At 57.0% G+C, this 15,265-nt stretch overlaps 1 protein-coding gene across 2 annotated transcripts in view; it reads left to right on the plus strand.

Annotated features, from left to right (window-relative positions):
* The window catches only part of CDCA7L (cell division cycle associated 7 like), a 29,673-nt gene that overhangs the window by 13,846 nt on the left and 562 nt on the right, over positions 1 to 15,265 (plus strand). Inside the window, exons 2-9 of one of the 2 annotated variants that reach the window (XM_058678277.1) lie at positions 4,404 to 4,544; positions 8,196 to 8,318; positions 9,455 to 9,808; positions 11,118 to 11,189; positions 11,306 to 11,470; positions 12,673 to 12,798; positions 13,451 to 13,600; positions 14,872 to 15,008. In XM_058678277.1, coding sequence (XP_058534260.1) covers positions 4,404 to 4,544; positions 8,196 to 8,318; positions 9,455 to 9,808; positions 11,118 to 11,189; positions 11,306 to 11,470; positions 12,673 to 12,798; positions 13,451 to 13,600; positions 14,872 to 15,008 — 1,268 coding nt within the window. Of the gene's footprint in view, positions 1 to 4,403; positions 4,545 to 8,195; positions 8,319 to 9,454; positions 9,809 to 11,117; positions 11,190 to 11,305; positions 11,480 to 12,672; positions 12,799 to 13,450; positions 13,601 to 14,871; positions 15,009 to 15,265 lie in introns of both variants that reach the window. The other variant, XM_058678276.1, reaches the window with a different exon arrangement.

A 15,265-nucleotide genomic window follows, 5' to 3' on the forward strand; every position in this document is an offset into this window, starting at 1 on the left:
GGCTGAGTACTATTTCTTTGTTTATTCATTTTTCTGTTGGGTTGCTTCCATGTTTTGTCTCCTGTAAGTTGTGCTACAGCGAACAAGGGAGGAGATAGTTGGAATGTAAAGTTCTCACTTCTCTTGTCCATCAGCATCACTGCCAAGCGCTGTAGGTACGTGGTCATATTTGGAATTCTCGTACTCCGAGCTTCCATGTTGCACCACGCCCCTGGATTCTGCTTTGGATTCGGGTCTGTGGTCCCTCCCCGGTGTGTGCAGCCCTTCCCTTGGGTGCTGGCATTGGAACTGGCAGCTTTCTCTGGAGGGTGGGAAAGCCCAGGCATGCAGGATGCCGAATCGTGATGGGGATGGGCAGCTGTGTGGAGGCTTCCCTCCTGATGTGGCCTTGAGCTTGTGGGCCAGCACCATGTCATGCTGTCCTTGCCCCTTGTCTCCTGCCCTTGTAGTCCACCTACTGGGCCCTGAAGCCCATGGAGTTTGCAGTTTCTGTTGGAGAGATGCGATCTCAGGTGATTTTATTAGCGATGGCAGGAAGAAGCTGCCTGAGTCCCCAAATGCCTGCAGCAGCTAGGGGGTGGGGCCGAGGCCACCACCACAGCCTTGGGTTGTCAGGTGCCTGGCAGGAGCCGGTCACCTGAGCCATCACTGCTGCTTCTCAGGGTCTGCGAGTGCAGGAAGCAGGGAGGTCAGGAACTGCTGGAGCTCAGGGCTAAGCGCAGGGCACATCCCCGCGGTCACTGAGCTGCCAGCTACTGCCTGCCCTTTGGGCGACTTAGAGTATGCTCTCTTTTTTTTAAGATTCATTTATTATTTTTATTGTAAAGTCAGATATATAGAGAGGAGGAGAGACAGGAAGATCTTCCATCCGATGATTTACTCCCCAAGTGACCACAACAGCCGGTGCTGCGCCGATCCAAAGCCAGGAGCCAGGAACTTCCTCCAGGTCTTCCACACAGGTGCAGGGTCCCAAGGCTTTGGGCCGTCCTCAACTGCTTTCCCAGGCCACAGGCAGGGAGCTGGATGGGAAGTGGGGCCACCGGGATAAGAACTGGTTCCCACATGCTGAGGACTTTAGCCGCTAGGCCACCACGCCGGGCCCTTTAGAGCCTGTTCTCAAGGCCACAGTCCTTCCCATGAGTGGGGCCTTGACGCTGAGCCCCATGTTTTAGACTTCTCAGCGTTCTATGTAGAACATCTTGATTCCTGTCATGTAGGAATGTGGCTGAGTGCATCTGCCTGCCTATCCAAGGAAAGTGACTCCCAAGTTGGGCACAGGACCATGCTATGGGCAAGGTCTATGATGACCAGCGGCAGGCAAGAGCCCTGCATTAGATGCTGGGGAATCGCAGCCTGGGGGCTGTGTCCTTACCAGGGAGTTGAGTCCTTACGTGTTGGTTGCAGGGTCACTTCCAGCAGGGATCAAGCCAGTCAGTGCAAGCAGTGTCCCAAAAGCCGCGAAGGGCGAGGTTGGGTTGGTGACTTTTCTGATTTCGTTTTGGTTCGCTAGGTTGCAGTTGTCAGTTTATGGAAGTTTGGGTATTACAGACATCTCCCATCCACTGGGAATTTGCTATTTTCCTTCTCTTCAGTTATTTTCTTTTTGATGGGTCTTAAAAATGGTCTTTTTGGGCCCGGCGGCGTGGCCTAGTGGCTAAAGTCCTCACCTTGAAAGCCCCGGGATCCCATATGGGCGCCGGTTCTAATCCCGGCAGCTGCACTTCCCATCCAGCTCCCTGCTTGTGGCCTGGGAAAGCAGACGAGGACGGCCCAATGCACTGGGACCCTGCACCCGCGTGGGAGACCTGGAAAGAAGATCCTGGCTTCTGGCTTTGGATCGGCGCGTACCGGCCCATTGCAGCTCACTTGGGGAGTGAATCATCGGACGGAGGGTCTTCCTCTCTGTCTCTCCTCCTCTCTGTATATCTGACTTTGTAATAAAAATAAATAAATCTTCAAAAAAAATGGTCTTTTTCTCTTTTTTAAAAAAGATTGATTCATTTTTCTTGGGAAGGTAGATTTTACAGAGAAAAGGAGGGAAGGAAAGATCTTCCATCACTGGTACACTCCCCAAGTAGGTACAATGCCTAGAGCTGAGCCGATCTGAAGCCAGGAGCCAGGAGCTTTTTATGGATCTCCCATGTGGGTGCAGATACCAAGGCTTTGGGCCAACCTCAACTGCTTTCACAGGCCACAAGCAGGGAGGTGGATGGGAAGGGGAGCAGCATATGGGATCCCAGTGTGTGCAAGGCAAGGATTTAGCTATTGGGCCATTGTGCCAGGCTCAGTATGAATTTGTCTTAATAATAATAATAATAATAATAATAATAATAAATTACAAGAGCAAATGTGCAGGAGAAGGGATTTCCGAAGCGCAGTGGCCTGTGTGCGCATCTCATTTGTAAGCGAGGTGTGGGGCTGTGCTTTGCAGACAGCCGAAAGAAGGGGCCCTGGGCTCAGAGCACGTGGGAATTGAGAGCAGCTAGGGGCAGGGAATTGCTGAGGTATCACGTGCTTGTGGGCGCGCATTCGTGCCTTCCAGCTGCTTGACCTTGGAAACTTTATATTCTGATGAGATCCATTCATGGGGAGCCCCTGATGTTTCGTGGGGGAACCCCTGATGTTTAGAGCCTCCTCACGTGATGCCAGGGCTTCATTGCTACAAGGAAGCTCAGAACGTGTCACAGGTGCTGTGTGACCGGCGGCCACACTCGATGACCTACAGTCATCCTGCCTGGGGGAAGCAGCAGAGAAAGCGGTGCAGCATGGTCAGAGCTGTGAGTGTGCTCGCTCCCCGGTGGAAGTTACAGAGGGTGCAGATCCAGTGTGAGGCCGTTGGAGCTGTGCCTTATGCTGATAGTGTAAGGAAGGGTGCTGGGACTTCAGATCCACCGGGGCAGGTGCATTGTTAGCCTTGGCACATGTGCCGATGGTGAAGAACTCTCGGCTGCGTGCTGATGGCCGCAGCCCTTGTGTGAAGTGTTTGGGATTTCACAGAGTTTTATTTGTTTTGTTCTTGTTCAGATGGCACAGTTACGACTGGGTATCTTGGGAACAGGACACGAGCCCAGATACAGGATGCCGTTTGCGTTTGTACACACCCAGCCTGGGGAGGAGTCTGTTGTGGTTTGTGCAGTGGGCCTGCCTTCCGGCTGCGGTGTTGTTTTCCGTGTGTCTCCCCAGGACGTTTTGGATCTTGGAGTTGCTGGGTTTAGGATCCTTGACTTGTCTTGCTGAAGAATGTGTGGGGAAAATATAGATGAGGTTGGCTCAAGCTCAGCTGCTGGTCTTTGAGGTCAGAGACAGCCAGGTAGCAAGCTAGATGGGTTGAGAGAGAAGACGCGCGGGTGATTTCGGGTGGAGGAGCAGCCGGTGCTGTGCGACCCTGTCCCTCCCTCCGTGTCCAGGTCGTCACACCCTGAAGACCTGGGAGGGCCTGGCCGGTGAGCACCCCGGGGGAGGGATCACTGTATTTGTTAGGTGACCTGTGTCCACAGCATCCTCTCCTGTGTTGACTGCCCCTCCCCGCCCCCAGGCATCGACACAGCAACAGAATGGCAGCTGCAGGTAGAAATTAGAAGACTCCCGATGGTATTTTCTGAAGTCTTTTTCATGTGTATGATATTTAAAGACAAATGTACCAGTGGAGAAGTGTGAGAACAGGGGTGTTTTTACAAAACCTGGCCTCAAAACCAGGGTCTGGAGTGTGCCCTAGAGTTTGTGTTTTTAAAAGATTTATTTTATTGGGGCTGGCGCAGTGGCATAGCATACTAAGCCTCTGCCTGAGGTGCTGGTATCCCATATGGGCACTGGTTTGAGGCCTGGCTGCTCCGCTTCTGATCGAGCTCCCTGTTCCTGACCTTGGGAAAGCAGCAGAAGACGGTCCAAGTCCTAGAGTCCCTGCACCCATATGGGAGACTGGAAAGAAGCTCCTGGCTTTGGACTGGGCCACCGTGACCATTGGGGCAGTAATCCAGCAGATGGAAGGTCCCCTCATGTTTTTTTCTTTTTCTCTATAGCTCTGCCGTTCAATTAAAAATAGATGTTTCAGTAAGTATGCTTTTACAAGAGTGGTGGAGACAGGGAAAGACACACCCGAAATGGCCACAGTGGCCAGGACTGGGCCAGGCTGAAGCCAGGAGCCTGTGACCTCTGGTCACCCCCCCCGGGGGACGGGGCCCAGGCGCTCGGGCTGTCCCCCGTTCCCTTCGCAGCGGAATGTGCTGCCTCTGGAACTTGGCAATCCCGTTCCCCTCTGCCTGCCTTTTTCCCGTTGGCTGTGCCATCTCACCCGCTCGGGTGCCCCAGGCCTTGTGGGTAGGCTCTAGGACCCGTGGAACTGGCCACTCCCATTCTCCCCACGCGAGTGTGAGAGCACCTGGTGTTTCCTCTTCCGACTCCAGGTCCCTAAGGAAGTGGGTGACATCTTCAACGCCCCCAGCGACGAGGAGGAGTTCCTGGGCTTCCCAGATGAGCTTCCCATGGAAAGCCTCTCAGCAGAGGGGAGCTGCGACAGCTTGGACTCGCTGGAGCCCCCGGCGCAGGTAGGTGGGCGTCTGCTCCCTGCCCAGGTGGGTGTGTGGCTTGATGAGACGCCTCAGTGCCCGCCCGGGTGGGCTGAGGCTGTGGGTGCTGCTCAGCTGGCAGGTGTCTTGCTGCCAAAGCCCTGTCTGCCCCCGTGTTTTCTAGAACCTGCAGAGGGTACTTGGTCCTGTTTGCATCCTTCTGCCTGTGCAGGCATCTTTGTCAGGGCTGCATGTGATCCAACCCATTCTCCGTGCTCCCCCCTCAATCAGCCGGGGCTGGGTCCCGAGTCCTCCTGCATGGCTGGGACCCCCGCCCCTCTGCACCTGGCAGGGGCAACTCCCTCTCCCGCTCCACCTCCTCCGCCCCCAGCCCCATGGCCCTCCTGCTTCTAGCTTTGCAGTTGCCAAGGGAGTATTGGTTGTGTCTGTCACTGCTTGGATCTGTAGCGAGCACGTGTTACGGCCCTGACAGGGCTCGTGGCGTGCAGGTTGGTCTCACCCCTTAGCTGCCAATGGGAATATCTCAGCTTCCTCTGTATGCTGCCACTCTCCTCAACTGTAGCTGTGGGTGGTTGTGGAGGCCATGGGTGTGGAGGCTGTAGGTGGGTGTGGGGGCCACAGGTGGGTGTGGAGGCTGTATGTGGAGGCCACAGGTGTGAAGGCTGTAGGTAGGTGTGGGGGCCATGGGTGGGTGTGGAGGCTGTAGGTGAGGCCCATGTTGGCTTTCGTCGGCCAGGGCAGGAAGGGAAGCTTGGCACTGGTGCTCCCTGGCTCTCTTCCCCTCCACCGCCCCTTTCGGTCTCTAACCATGCCTCTTCCTGCACTCGTGCAAGCATAGATGCTGAGTCTGTCCAGGCCTTGCCCTGACCCCAATCCTGGGCCTGCGTTGCCTCTGCTCTGCCAGTGCCCCTCGGCCCCAGTGCCTCTCCAGAGCCTGCCGCTTCTGTGTGCAGAGGGGCTTCCCACGGCCCGTGCGCCCTCCCTGCTGCCTGGCCACCTCCATGTGCAGCTGCCCTGGGCCCTTGCCCCCTCTTCTCTCTCCTCCCCCACACTTTATCCAGGAGTTCCCCACACCTGTGCCATCTCCCCTGTTCTGTCTGAAGCCCTGAGTCCTTCAAGAGGAAGGGCTTGGCTCTGCACATCTCCTCCTGTATCAGGAATGGCTGGTCTTCTTGGGAACAGTGGGTTTGCCAGGGGGTGGGAGGAGCAGAGCCTGGGGCGTGCACTGCTGGAGGCCTTGGGAGGAGTGTGGCACTTGTGCCAGGTACTGAGCCAACCACCAGCCCCAGCCCTGGCCGTGTGCCCCTCACAGCATCCCTTAACTGGGCCGCAGAAGTATGCCTGGCGCTTTCAGATGGATCCTGTGTTTACTCCGTGGCCCTGCTGGGCGGCGCTGTCCTCATGGGACAGTCCAGGAGATGACCTACCCCCCTGCGAGCCATGGAGCTGGATGGCTCCGGGGCCAGGGTCGCCCACCATCCATCCACTCCCAGCCTCTTAGCTCCCAGCTCACTTTTTCTCCCCACACTGGGCACGGGTAGATTGCTTTACCCATGCTGCTCTTTGTTACACATGCTGCTACCCCAGTTTGGGACTGCTTCAAAGGCTGCTTTCTCCATGCATTCTCCCAGGGTTTCTCCCCTCTGCAGGGCCTTGTGCTGGTGTTGCTCCCTTGTAGCCCCTGCCTTCACTGTGGCCCTTGGTGTTGGGCCTCCCAGACTCCCCTGCTAGGTGCAGAGTCCCTTATAGAAGAACCCCTTGGACTTGGGAGTGCTCCGTGGCTCCCCGGCTCTGGGTGGCTGCTGTCCTGCCCTCCTGCCCTCCCTCTCTTCACCCGCTGCACAGGGTGAGCCCCAGCAGGTGCGGTTGGAACACAGAGCCGAGTGGCAGGAGCAACAGGACTCTGCTCTGTCAGTCTGGGTCTTCTGTTCACGTGGGCTCCCAAAGAAAATAAACACAGCCTCCCACGGCTGCTGCTGTCCCGGGCGAGGCTTCCATCACCATAAACCAGGCTGAGGCCTGCGAAGGAAAACCACCGTGCTTCACAGAGCCGGGTTCTGGGCCAGGGTTATAATCCAGTGTGTGGCTGTGAGGCTTCCTGCAGAGGAGCGGGACTCATGTGACAGTCGCTGGGGGTCAGGATAGATCACGCACAGGCTTCGGGTTAGGACTGAGCTGCACTGTGCTGCTACATAGGGTGAGGCCACCGAAGGCTGCTAGTTGTCCCTGCTGCCTGTACTGTGGAGGCTGGGGACCCCAGGCACTGAGAGATTGGGGCTGTCTACTGGCTTGGGGCAGCCGGAACCCAGGCTTGAAGTGGTCAGCGTTGGGTAGTTACTGCAGCTCCATGCAGACCCCATTGCCCTGCAGCAGCCTGGGGGGCTGTGCTGGCAGGAGCCAGATGCTTCCTGTGTTGGGGGGCCGCAGGTGCACGATGGGTTTCCGGTGCAGCCATCCGTGGGCTGTCCATCTTGAGCAGTGAGCTCTGGGCTGCTGCTCCCCTCTCCCGCAGCCCTGAACCCCACATGCTCACAGTCATGCTGCAGGAAGCTGCAAATGGTGTGCACGTGAGTGTGCGCATGTGTTATTGTGTGTTTTTTCCAAACAGCCTCACTACCGCTATCAACAAAGTAACCGGGTAATTCGGCACTGAGTAGGCTTGTTCCAGTTACCCCAGTCATTCACAGGGAACATTTTCACACTTACAGAAAGCTAGGTGCAGGCATTGCCTTCTCTGTACCCCTGCCTTTCCACTCCTCTCTCACCTGCTTTTCTCCAGGAAGATTGGGGAGTGGGGGGGGGGCTGGTCCCCAGGGTGTCATCAAAGCCAGCCAAAGGCAAGGCTGAGATTGGGCTTCTCAACCCAGAGTGGGGTCCTGAGGGGTCACTGCTGCCAGGTGAGGCAGGTGGCACGGGCACTGGAGCCCGTTGAGGACCTGTCTTGGAGGCCCGGCTGGGGCGGGGCTGTGGCCTGCAGGGGCTGTGGCCTGCTCTTAGGGGAGTTCCCTGGAGTCTGCAGGCTACACTCTCTCTCCTTGGAGCGGTCTTTTGAGAGAATTGGGTCTCCTCTTGAGTGTTGCAGAAGAAAGAGGATTTTTTTATTTATTTATTTGAAAAGCAGAGTTACAAAGAGGAAGGGAGAGCTCCCTTCCATCCAGTGGCTCACTCCCCAAATGGCCACACTGGGCACGCTGCAGCCAAGAGCTGCTTCTGCTTTTCCCACAAGTTCAGGGGCTTGGGAAGGCGGCAGAGGATAGTCCTGGTGCTTGGGCCTCGGCCTCTCCCATGGGAGACAGGATGGGGCTCTGGCTCCTTGCTTTGTCTTGGCCCAGCCCTGACTGTTGCAACCATTTGAGGAGTGAACTGGAGCACGGAAACCCTGTGTATCTGCTTCTCTCTTCAACTCTGCCATTCAAATAAATATGTAAAAAATGGTGTGTGTTGCATTGTGATAAAGTATGAGTAAGGTAAAATTGAATGTTGTAACCATCCCGCATACAGCATTGGGTGGCATCAGGTTCATTGTCAGTGCTGGGCAGCTTCCCTGGTCTCCAGAATGTTCTCCCCGTTTCCCATCCGGGAGCCAGTTCCATGGCAGTCAGCTCCTCCCTGTTCTCGCCCTGCCCCGCCCACTGCCTTTACAACAGGTGTGTGTTTTGAATCCCGCAGGATGTGCGTTTCCGCTCCCAGTACTTCACGGAAGAGCTGAGAAGGATTTTTGTCGAGGACACCGACTCGGAGGACTTTGAGGGCTTCACGCAGAGCGACGTGAGCGGGAGCAGCAGCATAGAGGTGACTGGGCCAAGCCCCGGGGTTGTGGGGCAGCAGAGCTGGGCCCGTTGCTGTTTGTAGTTCTGCCTAGGTGTCCCTCCGCCAGGCTACACACTTGCCTTTTCTCTTGGGGATTAATCTTGCAGGCCTGTCCACTTAAAGGCGGCTTCCCGCGGGCCCCCGAGACTCCGAGCTGTCCATCACCCCCAGCCATCTCCCTTCTCTGCCTTGGTGGCTCGGGATGTGTTGTAGGTGTCCCTGGTGGTCCCATCTTAAACACCTGTGTTGGACTCTCTGGTCCTGCTCGTCTTCCTGGGAGTAGCAGGCTCCTGGGATTTCTTGATAGGGTGTTCATTTGGTACAAGCCGACCGGGCGTTTCCCTTTTTGGTTTGGATGGGGGTGTAATTTTTCATGTTACTGACACTGTTTCCCAAGGAGAGATTCATGGGGGAGGGGAGGGGAGTGAGTCCCACTCAGCATTCCCTGTTTGTTCTGGCCTCTTGGCTTGGGGGTTCACAGTAGCTTTAACGTCTTTGAATGACTGACTGAAGCACAGAACTCTCTTCTGCCAGATGGAAAACCAGCATCTACATATGCATAAACACACACACACACACACACACACCCTGGAAGGGAACAGTCGCACTCAGCCTCTGCACAAACTCCCACAGAACCACTGGGGGCTCGTGCCATCACACCATCCTGACCCTTAGCACCTTCCATTCTTCCTACACTCAGACCGAGCGAGGTTTCTGTACTGGAGAGCCACATCACGTGGGGTTTTGAAACCTGGGGTGAGATGATCTTGAGGCCGAGTGGATGGGGCTTGGGGGTAGAGGTGGAGCTCTGACAGCAACAACCTGAGTTGCCAGACTTGGCTTAGTTGGCAGGTAGGCCTACAGAAGAGGTTGTACGGTTGGATGTTGCCACACCTTGGTCACTCTCCATGGAGGCCAGTTTTGGGGGGTGACAGGTGTATGTTTGAGGCCAGGGGTGGCCTCAGTTTTGCCCTTCACTCCTCAACCAGCTTCAGGTGTTCAGCTGCAGAGCCAAGGGGGACGCTGTTCAGGGGAACAGGAAGTGGTTCTCTGTCGCTGCTTCCGGTAATGACATTGCAGCTGGTCTCAAACGATGTCTTTGTTCTTTGTTTCCTTAGCTGGGGGCCTCGGATGTGAGTGAAGACAGCACAGCGTCTGTGATGAGTGAGGAGGAGGAGGAGGTCTCCCGGCACAGGCGCAGGTCTGGGAGAAATAGCGTTGGCCTCCGAGTGGCCTTCCAGTTCCCCACCAAGAAGCTGGTCAGTCAGCCCAACGGGAACCCCTCGTGCCCCAGCCCCCGCCTGCAGGACAAGCAGCTGGCGGCTCGCAGGCAGGGCAGGGATGGGAAGGAAGACATGGCCTCGGAGTCCGAGGACGATGATGACGACGTTGGTGGCGGGGGAGACGAGAGCCAGGAGGCTTCAGATGCACTGCGCAAGAGGAACCTGAACATCAAGGAGAACAAGGCCGTGGTAGGGCCCTGCTGCTGGGGCTGCTGCACTGTGCGGGGGCTTGTGGGGTCAGCTCAGCTAGCCAGTGCCAGCTGCCATGGTTGGCGGGCCCCTGCAGGGTACTGCTTAGGTTGTGTCTGGGGATGCTCTCCACCCTTGGGCTGGGCTACAGGGGGGCAGGTGCAGCCCACCTGCCTTGACCAGAGCTGCCTGCTGACGCAATGTGAGCATTTGGGGGGTGAAGCCACACAGCAGCTTTTTATTCATGTTAGAACATCTTCCTCAGAGCAGTGGGGGCTGGGCCCTACGATCTTGGTGGTGTGTGTGGTTGGGTCATGTGCAGGCCTGGCCCGTGCCAGCTTGGTGGAGACTCACTGGCTCAGAGTGAGTTTGCCTGTGAAGTTTTTCAACCACTTGTAGTCCCTCTGAGTTTAAGCATCAGCCTTTAAGGCTTGGGGTGTGGTGATGCTCTATATGGGGGTTCATCCTTTTGTTTGCTGTGAGCTTCGGGAGCATGGAGTTGAAAGGTCAAATTCCATTGCCAAATTTCCAGGTTGACAGGTTCAGGAGGTCTTCAGCAATGTCAAGGTCAATATGGACAGATTATGCATGGAGTAGGTCACGGCTTGTTTGCATCCAAACGCCTTGCGATTGCATTTTGAATACACCTCCTGAAGTGCCCACGTGCTTCCAGAAGCATTTAGCACATGTAGCAAGTCTGTCCAGGACCAGGAACCCTGGGATGGTGGTTTTTAATCTAAGCATGTCTGTGCCTAGGCGAGGCGAGGTGACAGCCCAGGAACACTGGCAGCTTCTGCCAAGAACGGTGTCCCTTGTGACCTTTCAGTGCCCACCCACCTGCCCTACACAAAGCTAGAAGCAGAAGGATCACGTTGAAATCCCCCGGCCCCCGCGTGTGTGTGGTCAGTTTCATGGGTGAGAAATGAACCCATGTACCATTCTGTCAGTCTTTTTTGGTGCTTTAAATAGCTTGTGGGCCAGCTGGCTGGCCTTTGGCTTTTTTGGAACATTCTGCAGCTTGAGATGACACCGCTGCTGAGTGACTGAGTCTCTGGAATCGAGTCTGGCGACAACAGGACCTATAGGCATGGTGCCACGCTGTCCTTACACACAGGATGGGCACAGTGCATGCAAGTGGGTCATGCTGTGGGTGTCTCGTGCCTGCAGCTAGTGTATCTGCCTGCTAGGTTACTACAGGTGTTGAGGGGCAATACATGACTGTACTTAGATGTCCCTAGCAGCCCAGCGACAGACATTGGCCCAGACCTGGCTGCGCTCACCACCTCTCGTCTTTTCCTCTGATCTTCAGCTGGCTCGCTTATTGGCAGAACTGGACTCGATGCCCGATTTCTTCCCGGTTCGGAGCCCAGCTTCGGCCTCTGTAAGTAGCACGAACCCTTGGTCACCGTTCCTTGTGACACAGGTGCTCTGCCATCAGTCTCCAGATAGCGTTGGGTCCCCCTGCCCAATTGCAATCTTCTTTGCTCTTCGTTTCAGAAAAAGAAACCGCCGACGAGGCGTGCGTTGTCTGCTGGACAGCTTCCCAGGCGCACAAACCCGGCCCGCAGCGCACGGCCCCCGGAGCGCTTTGCCCTGGAGAACTTCACTGTCTCCGCCGCCAAGTTCGCAGAAGAATTTCACAATTTCAGGAGGAGGAAGACCGTTAATAGGGTATTTGCTTGCTGTGACCAGTGACTTATTCTTTGAGCCAGTGGACTTCCCTTGTGAGCACCCATTGGGTCAGGCCTGGGTGCCTTACAAGCATAGGGTTTTATCAGAAATGCAGCCTGTGACACCGGCCTCCCATGCAAGCATGGGTTCGAGTCCTGGCTGCTCCACTTCTGATCCAGCTCCCTCATAATGCACTTGGGAAAGCAGCTATAGATGGCCCAAGAGCTCGGGCCCCTGCTACCCATTGGGGAGACTGAAATACTGAGTTTAAGGCTGTAATCATTGAGGCCATGGGGGGAGTGAACCAACTTTTTTTTGTTTGGACTATTCTGAGAGGCAGACAGGGAGAGTGCTCATCCATTTGTTCTCTCCTGAAGCTGGGAGCCATCCAAGTCACGCCCATTAGGGCCAGGAACCTGTTTGAGCCACCTTTACTGCCTTCCAAGGGCCCCATTAGCCGGTGTCAGCAGTTGGGGCTGGAAACGGACCCCAGGTACTCCAGGATGTGGGGGATCGTGGGCAGCTTTTGCTGCCAGCTGAACGCCTGCACCCGTGTGCGGAGTTCATGGCTGCACAAGTCTGTAGTCATGAGAACGGCCACGTGCCAGCGGTTGCTGGTGTCCTGCCTCGGAACCTCCGCAAGGAAGCTCTGGTCGGGGCCTCAAGGGCGGCCCCCGGCTCCCTCTGCAGGAGCCACACTAGGTGCCCAGGCAGCCCCGTGACTCATGCATGTGGGAACGTGCTGCCTTCCCATCGGGGAGCTCCCAGACAGCAACGGGGGAAGCTTAGGCCTTTTCCCTCCTGGGGGGCTGCTCGCTCGGCTTGTGGCAGAGAACAGGGAGCCCCAGCTTCCTCTCATGTCATGTTGCCTGGCCAGGATGGGGACTGGGGAACGGCCGAACCTGGAGAGGGTGTGCATGGTTCTTGAGTGAATGGTGCTAGTCTCAGAGGGCTAAAGATTTCATAGCTGTTTCTTCATAGATTTGTTTGAAACTGGGAGTTAACAGACAGAGGGGGCAGGGAGAAACACAAAGATCTCCCACCTGCTGCTTCACTCCCCCCATGGTTGCCGTGGCTGGTGCTGGGCCAGGGCACAGCCAGGAGCTTCATCCGGGTCTCCCATGTGGCAGGTGGGGGACAGGGCAAGGCCCGAGCACCTGGGCCGTCCATCTCACCTTGAGCCCCCCTTGCAGGGCAGGTGCCGGGGGTACAGGCAGCGGCACCGAGCATCCTCCTTCCGGGCCGTGGAGGACATCACCGAAGAGGACTTGGAAAACGTGGCCATCACCGTTCGTGACAAGATCTATGACAAAGTGCTGGTGAGCGAGGGGCTGGGGCTAGTTCCCATGGTGCTGACTCCTGCCGGACCCCCACAGCCCGGGCAGCTCAAGTCCTATGCTGCTGTCCAACTGGATCAGGGCCCACACCCTCGTTCCAGCTCCCCAAGGACTTGGGCCAGCCATCAACAGATCAGAGGTCACCTGTAGTACAGTGACCTCGTCAGGGCCAAGGTTGCTCTGGGTGGGGCATAGAGTGAGCGGGCTGTGTGATCGGGGGGGGGGGGGGGGGGCGTGGTATAGTCCAGGACATTTATGTGTAATTGCTAGAATCTTACACATATTTGGCAGATAAGGAAGTGTTGATACTGTCTCTGGTTGGTAGGAAATTGGCTGAGGTTTTTTAGCCTTGGGTGAGGTCAGCTGTCTCATGGTGCTGGGGAGGTGTCACTCACACAGCTGCCCGTGGTTCAAAAACCAGAGCTCGCGCTGGGGATACACTGAAGCCGCAGCTCTTCACTGGAGCCAGCATGCTGCCGTGGGGTCGCTCATCACCCACTTGGTCTTCTGTCCACCTAGTCCTTTTCATTCCTTTGAGTTTCCGTCCACTGTCTGCAGCGTGCCGGGGGCCCAGGGCAGAGCCCTCAGCCACGTCCCACGGCAGCTGGCCTCACAGCTGTGCCCTCATCCTTAGGGCAACACTTGCCATCAGTGCCGGCAGAAGACCATCGACACCAAGACGGTGTGTCGCAACCAGGGCTGCGGCGGCGTGCGGGGCCAGTTCTGCGGGCCCTGCCTGAGGAACCGCTACGGCGAGGACGTGCGATCGGCGCTGCTTGACCCGGTAGGCACCAAAGCTCGTCTGCCATCTGCTTGAAAGGTGGAGCTGGAGAGAGAGATCCTTCTCTCCTCAGTGACCTAAGCGCCGGGTCACTCCCCAGAGTACCCACCGCAAGCCAGGGCAAACCCAGATTCCGTCCAGATCTCCCACGTGGGCATCTTCGCCAGCTGCATCCCCGGGTGTGCCGGCCCTGGAAGCCGGAGGGAAGGGCTGGGATTGAGCGAGTCTGAAGCTCCCCTGGGGAATGCCACCTGACGGCACCCTGGAGCGCCTCACCACCTTCCTCGCTTGCATCTTGAGGCTTGGGACAGGACATCACTGTCTTGCCAGAGAGCCTGTGCTGGCTCACTGCTAGTTCAGCTGGCATAGGGTTCCCGCTGTCCGAGCAAACCACGCTTGCAGTTGTTGGTCCTGGGAGAGTGGGTCCCATGCCTTTTTACCCAGCAGAGGCCTTCACCTAACTGTTGGCCCAGCTGGAGGTGGCTGTCACCACGTGGCATGCCATCTGTGTGCTCAGTCTTGCGCTGTGGTCTGCTGCTGGTCCCGCAGGGACTTGGGCCCCATCCACTGGCTTCAAAACCTGTGGAGTAGTTGGCAGCCTCCCCTTGCCCTCCATCCCCTCTGTGGAGTGACGTTTGTGCCATGGTGAGGAAGGGTGACCACCTAGGCTGCAGCGTCCTGTCCCCAGGTCTCAGCTGGCTCTGTGGGTTACGGTGATCAGCACCAGCAGCAGCCGGTAAGGACTACCTCGTGTGCTTCTGCACCCAGGGGCACTTAGCCTGCACCGTTGCCTGCGGCCCACACCTCTTCAAAATTCTCCTTGAGTTTTGAGTGAGGGGTCGCTGCTCGTCACATAGCTGGTTGACTCCAGAGCCTTCCTGCGGTTCTCGGTATGGGAGGCGGTGAGGTGAGCATTGCTGGGACACTGGGGGACGTGGTGATGGACAGCATGCCAGGTGACGGGAGCAAAGGCCAGCCTGAGCCAGCTCCTTCAGACTCCCTAGTCATTTGGTCCACGGTGTTAGGATGCCAGCATCCCCCACCAGATAGCCTGCATTGGATACCAGGCTCCTGGGAGGCAGCAGGGCTGCCTCATGTCGAGGATTCCCTGCCATCCATGTGGGAGATACGGATGGAGAGCCGGCTCTGGCCTCAGCTGTCTCGGGCAGTTTGGGAGCAGCTTGCATGCTGTCCCTTTCAGACCTATGTGTCTGGTGGCTGTGGCCAGCAGGGCTAGCCCTACCCTCACCCCCGATCCTCTCTCTCTCTCTCAGGACTGGATGTGCCCTCCTTGCCGCGGGATCTGTAACTGTAGTTACTGTCGCAGGCGTGACGGCCGCTGTGCCACGGGCATCCTCATTCACTTGGCCAAGTTCTACGGCTACAATAACGTGAAGGAGTACCTCGAGAGGTGAGTCTGGCCCCGGGCCCAGCCTGCTCCCGGAGCAGAGACCGCGAGGCATGCATTTGCGGCCTCATTTCACTGCCTCTGCACGTCAAGTGTCCACTGCGTCTCTGTAGCGGGCCCTGTACTCCCTCTGTCCTGGAGTTTGCCAAGATTTCACCCTTTGTGAAACAAAGGGGAAGCATCAACCAGGTGAGCCAGGAGGAGTGTGGAGACCCTGGGCATGCGGGGCGGGGCACCACTCCTCATTGCCTAACACCATT

The sequence above is a fragment of the Ochotona princeps genome, chromosome 20 (genome assembly GCF_030435755.1).
Source record: "Ochotona princeps isolate mOchPri1 chromosome 20, mOchPri1.hap1, whole genome shotgun sequence".
Classification (NCBI taxonomy): domain Eukaryota; kingdom Metazoa; phylum Chordata; class Mammalia; order Lagomorpha; family Ochotonidae; genus Ochotona; species Ochotona princeps.